At 38.1% G+C, this 17,891-nt stretch overlaps 1 protein-coding gene across 4 annotated transcripts in view; it reads right to left on the minus strand.

Annotated features, from left to right (window-relative positions):
• Positions 1–500: 500 nt before the first annotated feature.
• The window catches only part of KATNIP (katanin interacting protein), a 65,827-nt gene continuing 48,436 nt past the window's right edge, over positions 501–17,891 (minus strand). For 2 of the 4 annotated variants that reach the window (XM_027796199.2, XM_013304644.3), the window contains exons 19-26: positions 14,401–14,558; positions 14,014–14,078; positions 12,717–12,827; positions 10,727–10,866; positions 8,098–8,199; positions 7,286–7,446; positions 4,843–4,931; positions 501–3,495 (exon numbers count right to left, since the gene is read on the minus strand). In XM_027796199.2, the coding sequence (XP_027652000.2) occupies positions 3,440–3,495; positions 4,843–4,931; positions 7,286–7,446; positions 8,098–8,199; positions 10,727–10,866; positions 12,717–12,827; positions 14,014–14,078; positions 14,401–14,558 (882 nt within the window). In that variant the 3' untranslated portion in view covers positions 501–3,439. The remainder of the gene's footprint in view (positions 3,496–4,842; positions 4,932–7,285; positions 7,447–8,097; positions 8,200–10,726; positions 10,867–12,716; positions 12,828–14,013; positions 14,079–14,400; positions 14,559–17,891) is intronic. The other 2 variants (XM_027796200.2, XM_027796201.2) reach the window with 2 other exon arrangements.

The following is a 17,891-nucleotide window of genomic DNA, read 5'->3' on the forward strand; positions in this document are numbered from 1 at the left end:
CGTGGGGAAGGAGCAGCACACCGGGAACATGGCAGAAGCCCAGCAGGACCCGGAGATCTTACAGAAGACAGCATCACCTAAGCAGGATGCTGTAGTGCAGTTTTATGTCCAGGCCCAGCCTAAGCCATGAGAAGGGCTTGGTTTAATTTAGGTGCTGTATGTAGCTGCTCATGTGGCTCTTATGGGTTTATCCTCCCAAAGAGAACGAGTCTCCTGATTCAGCAACACTCAAGCTTCCATGTCTTCTGTGCCACCTTTTACACTGTCTGCACCACCACTTGCTCCCTTGTCCACAGACAGGTGCTTCTCCCTGCTGTTTAAATTCTACTGGATTAAAGGACAAAAAGAAAATGAAAACAGAAGGTGGAGGCCTTCCCAGGCATCCCGGTTTTCAGATTACACCATTAAGACTGACAAAAATATATTTTTAGAGCCCAAAAAGTAGACAGCATGACATGTACTTCCTCACAGATTATTTCTTTATCCTCCGTCCTTCTCAGTGTCATTGTGGGACAAACAAATTCATTTCTGTTACCTTGATCCAGCCCCTTTAAAGCAAGTCACCACAGGTAAATGTGAGGAACTACGACAGATTTTTTTGAGTGGCTCAGAAACCGGAACTGGGCAAAAGTTCAATCATTTACATCAAAGGCTTCAGCAAGAATTCATATGAATCCTTTTCTTTTGTCACGCTTTTGACAATGTTGAATTCCATGCACATTCTTGCAGAATCACTCTTGCTGAAACAGCGCCTGACATTGACTGAAGTGCTCCGTGGGGATTTTCTTGATTGCGTGTTTACTCTTCCTCTTTTCCCTCCCATAAATGCTAGTCTGACATGAATGTACTTGTGAATAGCTAGCTAAAAAAAGGTGAAAAATGGAATAAAACTTTTTTTTTTTAAACCCTGATTCACTGTGGATGTAAGTCGAGTGTCTATATTTGAGTACATAGGGCTGACTAGGACAACTTAATTATCTTTGGTTATATAAAGGATCATTACATCTCAGCTCTAATTAGGAGGCCAAATGCTGACATCTCCTACCCCACAGAGATTAATGAAGTATTTTCTAAACATTTTGCTACTTTCTCTATATGACTGACTAGAAACAAGGACTTCATTAGGCCTTGCCTTGGTGGGTATGTCATCCCGGAGCAGACAGCAGGCTGGCAAACCCTTATTTCAGACAAAGACATTGCAGGGGAGATGTTCCACAACTTCACAATTTTTTTTGAAATATTTTGAAGACTTTCATGGTCTTTCTACTGTGTGGCAATTGTGGGGAATCTCTTGAATGAGTAAAAGGAGCTGCTAGGAGAGGCTGGCAGATGGTACAAGCCAATACTCTGTGCCAGAACAGCTGCACTGGATACAGATGTCCAAAGGGAAAAGGTGTGAAAACCAGCTGCAGTTACCAACAGACCAGTGAGGAAGAGTTTGTGGTAGAGAAACAGAAACACAGGGAACTGTGACCCATCTGAGGTTGACCCAGTATTTTGCAATAATTTACAAAACCTGGAGTTATGTCAAAGCACTAGGGTTGAAAAATCATTAGTCCATCACACAGGACTTGATATGCTCCAGGCAGATACAGAGGAGACAGATGAGCATAGAAAGTTGCCTCCCCCTTGTACCTTCTCTTATCAAGAAGAAGGATGCTGCTCTGTGCCAGAAAACACGACAGATTTCATTCCTCTTCACATTCAATGCAATTTTCTCAGAAGAACAAACAATGCGACAGGCCTTATCTCATCTAGAGATTGCCTACACGATAAATCTGTGATTCTGCCTTGAGTCTTAAAAACCTTGCTATAGCCTCTCTGCTTCCAAACACACACATTTCTATCTGTTCTTAGCCCTACCAGTAACTTTCAGCTCTGCCACTTTTTTGTTTTGGAATCGCATGTAATAGTTGTCTGCTTTGGAACAAAAATTAAAACTGGATTCTTGGTAGAGCTACACTAGGGGAGCCAGTTCTCAGAACAACAGAAGGTTCGTTTGTCAGTCCAGTTTGGAAAGAGCCTTTAAACAAAGTACAATATACTCAGAACACTGTTTTACATTTAGAAGTAAAGTTTTTTGTATTTAGTAAAAAATACATTTTGTTGGTCCATCAGTACAAAGAGATCTGGGAAATCCATTGCTGTCTTGCACCTATTCAGCTTAGCCAACAACAGTTAAGAAGTATGCTTTTCATAAGCAAATATACAAGATATTGCACTCCTGACCTACTACAGAAAGGGAAGCAGCACATTTTGACTTTCTATCAGAAGCTGCAGTACTATCTCTCTGGTTCAGGTCTAAAAGCATTTACTGACTTCAGAGCGTTCAGTTCTCTTTGGGAAAAAATGAGCAAGTTCTAAACGAGAAAGGAAGAATCTTCTATGGAAGAGATTTACAGGTTGTCACAACTGACAAACTTTCAGTGAAAAGTACATTTGCATAGCTACAGATCTTGCAGAATAATTATTTGGTTAGGTTTTGTTTAAACAACCGCATGTGCAGGGCATTTTGTGTTTAAAAATGCAGTTTCCTCCATACTTCCTGCTGGTTAACATGCATTTACCATTTCTCAAAAGCGATGAAACGTTGCTGGCAACAGATCTGGTCGGTGCAGCACAGAGGTACGGCCTCCTTGTTCATATAACCAAATTCAGGCAAAAGAGGAGAGAAAAGCACCGTTCTGTAACAGGAGGACCCGGAAGGGTAGAGTGCCTGTCAATGGCACTTCAGGCAAAACACCTGATCTGCCTTTTTCATGGTAGTGAAATAATGAAAGAAATAATTATTTCACTGCAAAAGATGAAAGAAGTGACAGCTGAAACTTACTTATTAAACCCTGACAAATCCACTGCCCAACCTCAATTTTCTAAAAGCATTCCTCACACTTCTGCCTGCCCAGTGGTACCTCTCCAGATGTCAGAAACAGTGTCGGCCCCTAGAGAGAGCCGTGGCATCAAAGCATACGGTGGCAGCCCAGAAACAGAAAAAGAGTATTTCCTCCAGTAAGTGCATTTCCCAAAGAACTATTTACAGGCATCAGAAACAAAGCAGACACTTCTTTCTAGTGAGAAGCTTCATGACCATCCAGCTAGGAATTAGTAATTAAAGCTTGAGAAATATTCGAAAGACCTCTTGTTAAAACCATCCTGCTTCACCCAAGTTCTTGGTATTTGGCAGGAACAGCTGTCAGTTAGCAATAAGGTTCTCACTCACTCCTTTATGTTCTTTCCTCCCTGGATTTTCAATTAAGAGACTGAGAAAAAAAATCATAATGAAAAAAAAGAAAACCAAGTTCATGCTTTAAAGTTCATTACTGAAGAAAATTTCCTGTAGTGAATAAAATTCCCTCTCATAAGACAGGAGGTGGTTCAGCAGCAGCAGAAACAGAAGATCTTCCATTTGGATGGTGCGCATCTTGGAGATCACAATCCCTTGTTACCGTTTCCTCCTCTGCAGGCCTTTTTCATATATGCAGGTTTTCGGACGCAAAGCTGTTGAGGAAAATGGAGTGCTGTTTTAAGACTGTACCTGTATTAACAGTGAAGCCACAGACTAAAATGAGGAAGAAACACGCTCTTTCCATCCCAGAGTGATAGCTAAGCTACTCTTCTCAGTAACACTTCTTATCTTGACAATGAGTGCTGCCCCTTCTTTCAGTCCCATGGAATCACTTCCCTGTGGAATCTGGTCTGAATTCAATGCTGACACTGTTCTGCACAGGAGGTTGGACCTCCTGAGGTCTCCTCCAGCCCAAATCATTCTACAAATCTGATATCGACCACTGCGGCTGATACCAGTACATGCTACAGAGGAGACATGCGGCAAATGGCAACAGGCAACCCTCAACGGATCACACCAGAGGCATTCTGTGCCCTTAATGCTTAGACAATAGATGTGATAGCCATGGCCATGACAGCTGTTCTTTATTGAACATAGGGTATGTCTGCCCTGGAACCCAGGATGTCATTACAACAGGCACAGAGATGTTCAAAACACTTCTGACACAGCGAGTGCTAATACACTAATAACTTTGAACCTGTATTTGTACAGTCAATGGCATTTCAAGTCCTTCTCCTACAGAACTGTTACTAGAAGCCATCAAACACTTCCTGTAACACTTTCTAGAGGAACTAATTGGAGAAAGTATCATGCTCAGGAGAGAAAACCAATCATGATTATACCATCTTGACTGAGAATTTGTAATGTATTTAGGGAGCTATGCTGAGCAATTTACAATGAATGGCTGGGACTCTTCAGACTACAAATACAATCTACTCTTTCTCCTTGGGAAAAAGAGAAGTTGTCTTTTTAATTACCAGTTTGTAAGAGAGAAGACCAACCAGAAAGACAGTGGGAGGAATAAAGTCAATGTGTTTTCCCCCTTGTTACACTTACCATGATTTTGGATTTGCTTGAGGAGCAACAAGCAGCTAATTCTGAGATACAGATGCATCCTCTAAAGCTGCTTAAAAGGCCAGTAGGGATGCAATCAGCCTATTATTCCCAAAGCTATCTATGAACCTGCACAATTAACACCAGTTTTCAGTTTATCTTCAGTCAGTTTCTTTCCTGAGCACTTCTGTGTATGTGTTGGTATGACTACATGCCACAGCCATCTTTCATTCGTATCATTCACTTTCAGATTTAAATATAGAATAAAAATCCATTAGAGTATGACATTCCTGGTTTGCCTTTCTATGGTAGAAAAAGTAGAGCTAAATATATAAAAGAGGTGCAAATCTCCCCATTTTACCCAGTTTGAGTCTGTAACAATGTTCATTATCTATACTGTCTCTGTAGAAAATGAGCAAAAGAAAACTGTAGAAGACAGAACTAACCCGGATCAGCCACAACCTGCTTCTTTTTGCTGTTTGTGACAATCTCATTTTCATTCATCATTCGTACATCCTGATCTCCCACGTGATTGCTGAAAAGATTAAGATCAGTACAATAGCCAAAATAATCAACATTGTGAAAAGTTATGAGAGTCATGGAAAAGGTTACCAGAGAAGTTATTTAGGTCCTGGAGGCTAGACAAAGCCACATTATATGAGACTACTCAGAAAGGAAAGGCATTCTGTCTGCATCCACCTGAAGGATTTCTTGCCGGCTTTTATGTGGCATTCATTCAGGCACACATTCAAATCTAAATATCATCATATTCACTCTACAGTTTTCATGCCTGCCTACACAGCTTGAACCACATTAACCAAAGTGAGACTTTAAATCAGTGCTGAACAAAAAGGGTATAAAAATCCCTATATGGAGCTTAACACTGTTTTGTAATGTTAATATAGCATTATTTGAAAGTTTTCTGAACTAAACAAAATTAATTTACTGTTACAAGTTTTGTTTACAGGCTGCTGCAAAGTTTTAACAATTTCTTTTTGGGAAAGAAGTACTAACTTCATCGTTAAATTAAATCAGACAAATTACAGATAAAAAATGTGAACCGAATTGAAAGTTAAAGAAAATATCTCTAATAACATCTCCCTTTCACACAGACAAAAACAAAACATCCATGCCTTCAGAAAAAAAAAAAAGTGTATTTTTCTTTTCTCTACAAATACTGCACAAAATAGGTTTCTATTTTTGGAGAAAAATGAGATGTCTCGCAAACTGTCCGAGAGAAACAGGGGAACCTATACTGAAGTAAATCAGAATTTACACTATTGATGATAACATCAGATTCAAGTTCAGGGTTCATAAAATACTGAACAGTGACATGTGAAAGAGAACAGGCCAAAATCAGAAGTAACAATACATAAAAGCTCAAGAGCATTTTTTAAATGGAGGACTATTATCCTGCATGTAGTAAAGGATTTGTTTTATATTGATGAAGTACCCTATATTTTAGTAGGGTAGTAGGTGAAAAGAAGGAAAAGAAGATTGCAAAACAGGTTAAGAAGAAAGACCAAGAAATCTCCTGCACAGAAGTCTAGAAGAGAAGACTCTGCATGTTCTTGACTGGAAAACAGATCATACAGTTTGCATGACCCCAGAAGTATACCCTGCTTAAAACTAAATCAAAGGATCTATGTTTTGTAAAAATATGTGACAAAAGTTACGTGAAAAAGATCTATGATTACAGCTGGTGCTCCTCTGCTTCCAATAAAGTAACTTAACTCACAGAAATATGTTACACTGAAGAAAGTAAAGGTTCATTTCTCCTCCTCCTCTTTATATCCCACTGAAAAAATTCTCAAAACTCGTATTTCCTCAAGACATTCTCAGTTTAGTTTCACTTGAAAAATTGTTTACCTCCCAATTTTACCGTGACAACACAGACACTTGTACACAAACATGATTCTAACACAACACATCCAAACAATAATAATTTATTGCAACATCTGACAAGCGCCAGTGGCCAACAGCCAATACTTTAGAGAAACAGAGGAAAACAAAGCCCGTAGGCAAATGTGAATTTCTGTTCTTCATCAGGACAGCTTATGTTTCTTCTACTTACTGCAAAATATTTGAATATGCCTCTGAATGGGTCATGTGCTATTCTTGAATGCAAAACTGTCGTCTTTTCCTCCAAGTGATGTATGTGCAACACATTCTACTTGCTAGCTGTGCAATGTATAAGAAAGTGTTTATTTCTGTAAGCTTTCAATTTTTTACTTCTCCATCTCATTTAAAATAAATTATTCTTTCAATCTTTATTTTCCTTGCTAGGGACTGTTTTTTAGACTCTATCAATCCTGACCTTCTAAATATAACTGCATTTTTTCACTGCTTTTCATCGTATTTTCTGTGCAATTGCCAACTTAGTGGTTTCAAAGTGTCATTCCTTTGAACACAATTCATCTCTCATTTAAGAAGTTCATTATTTTAGAACGTTTACAAAACAGTAGAATTCTGGTTCCTTAATTAGTATCTGTGCCAAACCAGAGGACTTTCTTTTCTTTACTTGATGTTTTGTTCTTTTTCATTAACTTTATATTTTTATTTATTTTTCCTCTGTGGAATATCATTGGGATTTATTATTTCTTAATAAGGAAGCTTAACTTTTTTCTTTTGTGTTTATTACTATAGGCTTCCATAAAAACATATGTAAATATGAATCATGAATCCCAGAAACTGCTAAGAAATGCTTACAAATAAAGCTGGCAATTTGTCCTAGTATCTAAGAAACTATTGGTTATTTCTCATTAAGTGAGGCAGAGTATGCTTTGGAAGGGAATTTTCTATAGCAATATACATATTGCTGACATTAGTTACATAAAAACATTTTCTGAAAACAAGATTCTTTCCTCCAGTCAAGATCCACTCACATACCTAATAACAGTTCTCTTCTCCTGAAGGCAAATCTTCTCATCATCTGTGAAGAGAATGGTATGATACGGGACCACTGGATCACAGGTTGGCAGGATGCCTGATACTACATGGTGCACCATATCCAGAATGCCATTGTAGACAAGCAAGTCATCCACCAGAAGCTAAAGATATTTAAGAAAGAAACAAAACATGTAGAAATCAGGCACTGCTTTCACCACTTGTCTCTATCAATTCACCAGAAATTATTTGCCCTATTTGTTCCACAAGTCTGGCCATTAGTTTAGCTTTTGTTCCTTAAAACTTCCACTTCTCTCTATTTGCTGCTGGGTTTTGATTTTTTTCCCCCCAGGTTTTTGTCTTCTCACTGATGTTTCAAATGCAGCTTTCAAGTAGGCAATTAAAAATGTATTTCATATTTTACATAATTGCCATTCTACCAACTAGAGTGAATCACACTCAAATCTAGGAATTAATGAATCTCACCACACTTCAGCTGTCTAAAACTTGGGTTTGTAGTTTAAACTAGTCTTCCAGGCCTGCTCTACACTCAGTGGAAAAAGGAAAGCATTATTCTATCTTAAGACAATTATCCAAGAAAAATATCAGATAAAGTGTTCTCCCCCCGGACAAGAAAGGGAGAACAGATGACTGGCATAGATTAGTCATTTTAATACTAAATGCAGAGTTAAATGAGATGAATCCCATCCTTTGAGATTATATGGAATCACACTTCAGTAAACTGTGAAAGTAAGTACAGAAATCAAGTAAGCTGACTCACCAGAACATACAAAATGCATCCAAAAATTACTTACACCAAATTCTTTCACACCTCTCTGAGGTGTTTTGGCATAGTTCCATAACTTGATCATTGACACAGTAGTAGGTACATCAAAAATTACATACACCCTATTCACCTGTAAAAGAGAATTAATTTATATTTAACAGCACAAACTGCCCAAAGAAATTAAATTCTCATGCATGTTGCATCAAAAGGGGTGCATATTTAAAGAGATATAGCTAGGAGACAGACAACTGATGCGAGGGATTTAAGTTCCGCTATCATCTCTGTTGATAGTTCACAGATGTTGTGCCTACCCCAGAGCTGCCCTCACACACGTAAGTATAACTCCTCAGAGCACCTACCCCGAGCCTGCCATCCTGGGCAGTCATCCTGCTAATCAGCTGGAGGAGAGGTCGAGAGACACTTTTGACGACTATTTCACATCAGACATGTGCTTCAGGATAAGACAAGCTGGTGTCTATTCCATTCCCCCAAATACAAACGGAATCCACCTTTCTATTTGCAAGGCTGAACTTTCTCCTGTACCCTCTGACTTTGAAAGCTCTTGCACAAGTTTTGCAATTTTTGTCTGAGGTACAGCAGTAGGAATGTAGAGACAATTCTCTAGATGCTTGCTAAACAACTACTGCTAGCGGTGTTACTCATTTCACTTTCAGTGACATTAACGTCAAGATGTGAAGACCAAGGATTAGGCTGTAGGAAACCAATCTTGCCTGTTACAGTTAATTCAATGTTATTCCTTTTATGAGCTACTAGATCAATTTTGGGCCAACATATCTTCAGCTTCATCTCTAGCATCCTCTGAAGTTGTAATCCTCTGATGCACTGGAGAAGATAACTGTTAGTTGTATCACATCACTATGCTCTTTTTTTTTTTTTTAACTGAAGAAAAAAAGGGAGATGCGATCAATATAAATGTTTCTGCCTGTGATTTTCCAGAAGACAATCTGGGCATAGCATTCGATGGCAATTGCTAGTCTCACATCAAATGATAGATTTGATGGAAAATACATTCAAACAAATAAATAAAATTACAATCAGTAACAGGAAACAAAGAATTCCAATTGTGCTTGCATTAGTAATAAATTTGCAAAAGACAAAAACCACTTTTAGAATTAAAAAGGAAGATAAATTTAGAAAGGAAAAGAAAGGCTGTAATATAAAATTTCCTTAAAGCTTTCGAACCTTCCAGTATAGCACAAAGTTAATTCAGCTTTCTAGGCAACTGGCATGTTTCAAAGCAGCTTAGCAATGATGATGTAAGTATACACAAGCTTTGGATCAGCATCCCAACTACAGAGGATGATCATGAATAGGCTGATCACTTAATCCATTTGCAATTCCTGGCTGTACAACCATACCACGCAAGAAAGAAAAATATTATGTGGATCTTGAAAAGGGGTAATTTGCTACAGTTCAAGGACAGAAAGCATCATGATATTGCTTACTCTTTCCTCTTGCATAACACACTTTATCAATTTACCCTTTTTATACTGCTACCTTATGTTTTTCTACAGTATTTTGGTGTCAGACACAACACCACAAAACAGTGTATGCATCTATCTGTGCTGGAACTCCAGGTACTGGTATTTTCCTGTTTGTCAAAATGAAAGAGCCTCTGCGAGCATGTCTTTCATAAGGACATGAGCAAACCCAGACTCACAATGTTATAATGGATATCTGAGCATCCCATTAAATTAATTACCAGGATTCAAGATGTGGGATCTACACAGTAGGAGCCTCAAGCATTACATAGACCTTCCGTTTTCCTAAGCAATGCAAGTGGTCAGTATTCCCAACTATACTTAAAATTGTTATCTTTATTATACCCACTGCATTACAACATACAATGATACATGAAGTATTTTCAAAATTGACTTAATTCTTTGCTTTTAATATTCTAATTAATAACTAACATATGGAGTAAGGATTTTTCCAACACAGTAAGCTACAACATATCACATGTCAGGTTTACATTTTGTTACTTTTGAAATCCATCCTCTTCTAAGAAATAAACACATCTTAATGAAGTTCATAACAGGCCCCTAAAAAATGTCCTCTCCTAAAACGAAGTCAGAACTCTAAGTTTATCTGCTCTTCCTGTTTGTAGATTTGATATCCCATAATTTAAACATGGTGCTTCTAAAAGGGCTGAATCATTTGGGGCCTTAGGACATGAAATACTAAACCTGTCATCTCTAATTTATGAATTTGAATTCAACACAGATAATGAGATTAAAAAAATTCTCACTGCTGGAACAATATTCATTGCTTTTTGTAAAAACGAATTTAAGATCCTAGTCTGCTCCCATTTGAAAGGTGTTTATTGCACAGAACACACATATTAAACTCCTTTGTCAGTATCTTTATCATAGTAACTGAAAAAACATCTAGCCTTGGAAATTCTTCTGCTGTTGCACCATGGAGACAGGAGGAGATTACAAACCTGGGAAATCTATACTGCTGCTATCTGTGCAGTGAAGAGAAACTGGAATAAAAAGAACTTCTAAAAGGCACTGATTTAGCATCATTTACTAATATCAAATTTACCTAAGAATTATGTATGCTTCTTCCTTTCCTTTATGCTTCTAGCTACATCTACGCACATCACTAAAATGATATGAAAAGAGAAAATGTACCAAACCAGGAAGAATGGGTGCAAGCCACATATGTCTGCCATCAGTTGTGTCATTTACTCTGTCAATTAGTTTGTCTGGAGTTCGGATGTCTCCAGACACATCTTCTAAAATGTTGACACTATCTGGAAAAGCAGCAATATCTGAAAAAAAAACTTTAAGCGCAAACAACCGAAAAGAGCATTTCAGAAACAGCATATTTAAAAGCTCACGCTTGCTCTTCCAGGTTCCATGAGCAAGTATTCACCATTACCACAGTAAAACTTAAAAATACTCCGAGCACTTCACATAGGTAGATGAGAAACCTGGAGGCACATTTTTAAAAGCAGGACAACCCTTACAAATTCTGGCATTCAAAAAATTATTTTTAAAATAGAAATAAATGACCTAGCTGCATTTATTTTCAAATATGTATCTTTGACTTCATGGACAAAGTTCCCTCATCAGGAACATGCACCTCCCAGCTTTTTTGTGACGAAGCCCCATTTTCTTAGAATGAACTTGTGAAAACTCCTCATATAAAACATGTCTCAAGAAAAGCTTCCTTGCAGGAGGTAGCCATCCATCAGATTAGCTTTTGCTTGAGTTCCTCAAAGTTTCTGATAAAAAGCAGTAACTGTTTAATAAGGCCTTCTTTCAGTTCTTTGAGAGGGAATGATTAAACCTCCTATTGAACAGGCTTTCTAGACAACTGCTAACCACATTTTCTCTATAAGAGAACATCTGTGTAAAAAACATATGTATGTTCAAGACATGCAAAGGAACGTGAATGGATGACACTGTCTTCAGAATTATAAATCCCTAGCAATCCAGTTTGAGGGACACTAACTTCCCCTTCTCCTGCTTTCTAAAAGGCCTCAGTCTGTAAGTATTTATAAAGAATTTAAGTAACGACATGGCAATGCCTCAACTGTTTAAGAAAAGCTTACTCCAGACTCAGTACTGAACTATCACATCTAGTACTGCACTAAGACAAATATCCTCTTTTGGAGATCCTAATATATCTAAGCAACGCTACTGTACAGGCAGAAACAGGCCATCATTCAAAACAAGCGGAGGTATCTTTACCTGGCATTGCATTGTACTGTAAAGACATACCATTTAAAACCCAAGTTAAAGATCCTTTGCTCTTAAAAACAATTTGTTACCACTTTTCAATTTCAAAATGCTTCTTCTCCATTACAGATGTTTCAACTGCATCATGTATCATACAAGATACACAATTTTTTTTAAAAAAAGCTTTTATTACCTTTTTCAATGTATCCTCTATTTATTAGGCAATGAGGATCCTTAGAGATGTACAATTCATGCAGCATCCATGGTTTTTACCCTTCCTGGTTGGCTAAGAAACTGTTTCTTCCATGTGACTGAACTACGTGAATTGTATGTTGGTGTATGAAGTTTTTAGCTCTTAAGAGACTTCAGCTGATACAGAGCACTGAAGTGTAACCCTGATGACTATGAATCTTTCAAACACACCCTTTGTTCCTGCTGTCGGTTACCCAGGGAACACTGTATCAAATTCGAAGTCTCAGCCCTTATCTTCAAGACGGGATCGGATGTCTAGAATAGCCTAAAGCTCCAGAACAAGAGTTATGAAAAAATTCTTTCTTGTGGTACAATGAAAGATTCCGTAACAAATAACTGAGTTCAACCTTTCCTTATGAAATTATAACTCATCAAACTTCCTGGTACCTCCATACCATAGAAGAAATAAATGTTGATAGCAAAAACACCCATATCCTTCTTAAGCTTTCCCTTCTCTAACCTTGCCTTGCTTTGTTGGCGCATCCCATTCAGAGAAGAAATGTTCTGAAAGTATATAGAATACATTAAAAGATGGAAAGAAGTATCATCACGCAAATATAGAGAAGTACAGCCAGAGTAGTCATAGGGGATAAACCGGCAATTTGGAAGAAGCAGCAAGCAATGCTATATGATAATTTGCCAGGGAGCAAGCAAGGATAGAGGCACTTGGTCATTAGAAGGATACTGTTTTCTGTCAGTACGATTTGGTCTCCGTGTTCATTGAACAACTCAAGTCCATTCAAACCAATGTAGTATGGATCGCCCCAACTTGTCAAAAGCTGAAACTGGAAAACAACTGAAAAGCAAAAAGCTGTTAAGGAAAATTTCAATACTGATACTTTGTCCTAAGAGACTATTTAATTTGCAGTTTCAAAAATTATTGTGCAGCCCATATCTCAATGACAGACACTCTTATTAGCAGTTTGCAGGAGCGAAAAAAAATATGTTTTTCACTTCTGACTTTACTATGTCTTAAAACTCTCTGAATAAAACTATTTTAAGCGAAGAAGACTGCCTTTTCTAACACTGATAATACATATAGAAATGATCATCTGCAGGTGACACAACTAGGCAGAAGTCTGTAATTGTTTACACGCATATACAAGTTCATGTATATGTATGTTCATATACGTTCTTCCATCAGATGAACTACTGAATCTTTTCAGTGTGCGTCTTACCTTCTTGTACACTGCAAGTTTTTAACACCACAGCTCCCATGTGGAGCCTTAACTGCCTTAATGTTTCCTGAATGTTCCTTTGCCTGGTTTTGAATTATATGGGTGATAACTGGGCAGAAAAAACTCCCCTACACTGAATGGCACAACAGGTAATGATGGAGCCTGTGCTGTCCATTTCTGTAATGGAGCAGTCATTTGTACCTCTTTGCTCTACCCAGACACTGATTTTCATGAAACCAGCAGGAACTTCATATTGCTGAGACTCCATTCTCTCCACACTTGGTTAGAATAATCTAATGGGTTTAAAAAGCCCATCAAATAGATTGATGGCATAACAGTAAGTATTATCAGAAAAGGCTGTACTTATCTAGGAAAACCTAGGCTTAAAAAGCCACCAACATAAAGAAAAATGGCAAAAATATTACACAGTTCTGGTCAACTTTAATAAAGATATAAAACGAGACAAACGTTCAAACATACGCAAAAATATGAAGACTACTTCTAGCTTTGATAGGCTTGCTGGATACTACACTAACAGAGCTTTAGCTCCAGCTTGGGTGGATTGTAAAAGGCAGGACAAAAAGCTACCAGAATATCTGAAAACAGTTCATACATATGTTATGTTTTTATTTATTTATTTATTCTTAATCCATACTTAATGGAAGCCTTTCTCATATTCTTGCTATCTTGTTAATTTCTTAAAGCACCAAAAACTGTTGGATTCAAAAAAGGTCAGGACTGATAACCACAGTATATAACTAAAATATTCTACATGACAAGTAAGAAAACGACAGAGAAGGATACAACCACATGGCATTAACGGTGCTTCATAGTCCATACTAGCTTGTTCCATTCTCTTTGAAGCAGTCCTGCCAAAAAACCCCCCAGACAAAATAGTTTCTTTATGTACCTTTGGCTCATTCAGAAAAGAAGAGAACAAAACCAAAGAACTAAGCTTTCACAAACACCACCCCCTACCCCACCACCTGCAATTATGGACTAGCTTGTCCTCTAATCTCAATGAAATCTTGTTAACAGTATATAGTTAAAACCCAATTAAGCATTTTTCTCTAAATGCTCTGTATTTTCATCCAGGTGCCTCATACAACTGGTTTCAACAGAGAATATAAAAAAATACTAAACAGTTAAGAGACATTGCGTGGTTCAGATAACAAAACCATCCCAGTTTACCTCCTTTGTACTTTATTAGTCAGCTGGGGCTGCAGATAGTCAAGAAAGAGAATTTCTTGGGCAAAGTCAAAATGGCAGTTGCCTGGTCCCTTGCGGATAAGAAAGCCTTCTGGTGGGGAGATGCTGTGACCATCCAGCAACACATGCACTACCTTAGCCTTGTTTAAAATAACATAACATAAGATTACATGACATGAAATGATATTACATAAAATAAAATAGATCCAAAACAATTGTATTCACTTCACAGGCTGAAATAATTTCAGTGATTTTGTTATATTTGTTTCATTGCTCTGTAGTATGACTTCCTTTGGCAAAAACAAAGCCCAAACCAGCAGATAGCAGTTGCAGCCTGTGGTATGCAATTCAAAGCATCACAGCTGACACTGATGGGGATGGGAGAGGTGAGGATTTGGGGGAAAAAGGAAAAAAAAAAAGTATTGAAGAGATCCTTCAATTACTGGGTCTCACTAGATCTCAACAAACTGAAGCTTCAGGTGGTCAAGCACTGGAACAGGCTGCCCAGGGAAGCGGTTGAGTCATCATCCCTGGAGGTATTTAAAAGACATGTAAATGTGGAGCTTAGGGACGTGGGTTAGTGGTGGGCTTGGCAGGGTTAGGCTTATGGTTTGATTTGATGATCTTAAAGGTCCTTTCCAACCTAAATGATCCTATGATTCCAAGATTCCTGAGCCTGCAGCAATACATACACCCATCAACAGAATGGACAGACAGCTTTCAGGCCAGAACATGTCACAAAGGTGATTTGAGGAGACAGTCATCATGCACCTGAACGCACTGCTAGATCAGGTCTGATTGCTCAGCACTGGCTGCAGCTAGCCTTTAAGAAATCATATAACTTGGGGGTCTCTCAAGAGCAGTTTCTTTTTGTATCTCTGTTGCATTTAGAGAAAGTCAGTGTTTCACCAGTTCTATTTATCTTTGTGGCAGGTGGCACTTGGACTTTCCAGGATCATGCAAACTCATCTGGCAAGCAGTCCTTATGCAACCTAAGGGCATATGAATAAAGAAGAGGTACCCATACCAGGCAGAAAGAATTGAGCCTTGTCCACGTCATAGATGCATGCAGGTTTTATACAATCTCTGAAGATTAAACTAAATAATTCAGGCATACTTATTCAGATGATGCAGGAGTTCTGGCCCCTTCACCCTCCCCCATTAGCACCATCTGGTGTATGAGTGATCCCAGGCACATAAAAATTCAATCATGCAGCAATAATTATCACTGCATCTTGCCCTGAAATATGTTAAATATAACTAACGTTAAAAACAAGCAGCATTTATTGCACTGAGTCTTCCACTAACTACTGGTTAAGGAAGGAACGATACCTGTAAAACATAACAAGATGACCTTAAAACTGGCACTGTGATTAAAGCTTGCTGATTAATGGACTGAACCAAAATTGTTTCACTTAGTTAACAAAAGACTTAATTTAGTCTAAAGGTAATATGAGTCAGTTTTATAATCTTTGGATTTTGTACTGACTGATGTATACGCAATAATTTGTGGTTACCTTAGTTTTGTAGCCAAATACTTAATTTTCATTATTAGGATTTCTATTAAAAATCTATATGCAATATTTATAGTTAAAATTCCCATTTCAGGTGTCTAACTAAGGAGAACTTAAAAACATTCAGTGTTTTCTGTAGTCTATATATTATTATTTGCCTGATACTCATAACAGTTTTCATACTTTTTCCATTTGTAAATGATTTTTTATTCAGTTACAATTTCAGTAACTTACACATGCAATTTCCCAAAAGCAAATAATTTTCAGTATTTGTTTGTTTGTTTTTTTTTTTACACAAAATTTTTTTGATTTGCAAACCTTGGGTATTGTACTAGACTTAAGGAGGTGCTCAGTTCATTTTCAAACAGCATGAAGATTAATTAGGAGAGAATGTGTGAGTACCAAGCATGGAGAAATAACGATTTCTGGTTTCGCTTTTTATATGCTTGGGAGCAAAGAAAGGAAATATCTTTTTCATATCAGAAACCCTTCTGCATGCTACTTTCCAGCTGAATCAGTCTGCCAGGCTAAGGAGAGGTAGTGAAAAATCCACTGAAATACACTTTAGTTTAGGAAACACGTATTGAATGGGAAGTCTAGAGACTTAGAGATGAAATCTTACCTATTATACCACAGCTGCTTATATTTATGTGCCCTTACAGCCCTCATTTCTAAGTAATTTTCATCATCTGAGAAGGCACTCAACCATCACACATAGCATTTTACAAATCACATAACAAAGCTTTCACAAGGTAATTTTTCATACAGCTGGAAATAGCACGCAAGCCTTCATTTTGACAGTTCACTGCCATTACCCTCTCATTCTAAAGCTGTGAATAGAAGCCACCAGTCTACAGCTGCCTGGCAAAAGCATTATATCTCATACCCGGGACTGTTTCGTAGCAGGAACAGCAATACTTCAACAGACAGATGTCATGATGCCCTAGGTTTGCAGTCTAAAGCCTCTTTACTGTGACCCAGCAGATACCTTGCATCTTCAGTTTCCCAAATAATTTATTTCATCCTTTTACAGGACTGAGGGATGAACTCCTCATTTAAATTGTAAGCACTAACTGTTACGGGACTTCCAGGTGTGCCACCTGCATGCACACTTCATCAGACTCACCTCTTTTTTCTACCTAGCAAAGTAAACTGTGAAAATATACCTTCCTTTCTTTCTTGGTTTGGCCTCCAAAGACCGAATTCCATGATAGGGTTTAGGGATTTAGCTGTTTCTTTTCCTCCTTTTAATAACTGTGACACACACACAGTTTGTTGATTTGGTATGCAAATTCATGTTCAAACTTTTCTCCCCTGTTCTGCCTTGGAGAAGCTTGGACTTACAACAGTAGTCAAAAACATTCCACATCACCACCTAAGAGACAGTTCTTCATATTGCATTTTGTACACAGAATCACAGAAAGATTTAGGTTGGAAGGGCCTTCTGCATGTCTCCAGTCACAGCTCCTGCTCAGAGCAGAGAAGCCTGCATAGGTAAATCAGGTTGCTCTGGGCTTTGTCAAATTTAGTTTTGAAAGTTTCTTATCACTACAGCCTGTCCCAGAGCTGTGCCACTCTCACAGGGAAGTGTCCTTTCTTTATGCCAAATCATACCAATTAAGTAACAGATTTTTGTGTTTTAACCCAGCAGGCAGCTGAACACACAGCCATTCACTCCATCTCTCCAGTGGGATGGGGGAGAGAACTGAAAAAAAATGGTAAAATTCGTGGGTTGAGATAAAAACAGTTTAATAGGACAGAAAAGGGAGGGAAAATAATAATAATGATAAAAGAATATACAAAAGAAGCAATGCACAATGCAATTGCCTACCACCCACTGACCGATGTCCAGCCAGTCCCCCAGCGGGGGGCTGCCACCCCCCAGTTTTATGGTTCAGCATGAAATCATATGGTCTGGAACATCCCCTTGGCCAGCTGGGGTCAGCTGTCCTGGCTGTG

Source organism: Falco peregrinus, chromosome 5, assembly GCF_023634155.1.
Source record: "Falco peregrinus isolate bFalPer1 chromosome 5, bFalPer1.pri, whole genome shotgun sequence".
Classification (NCBI taxonomy): Eukaryota; Metazoa; Chordata; class Aves; order Falconiformes; family Falconidae; genus Falco; species Falco peregrinus.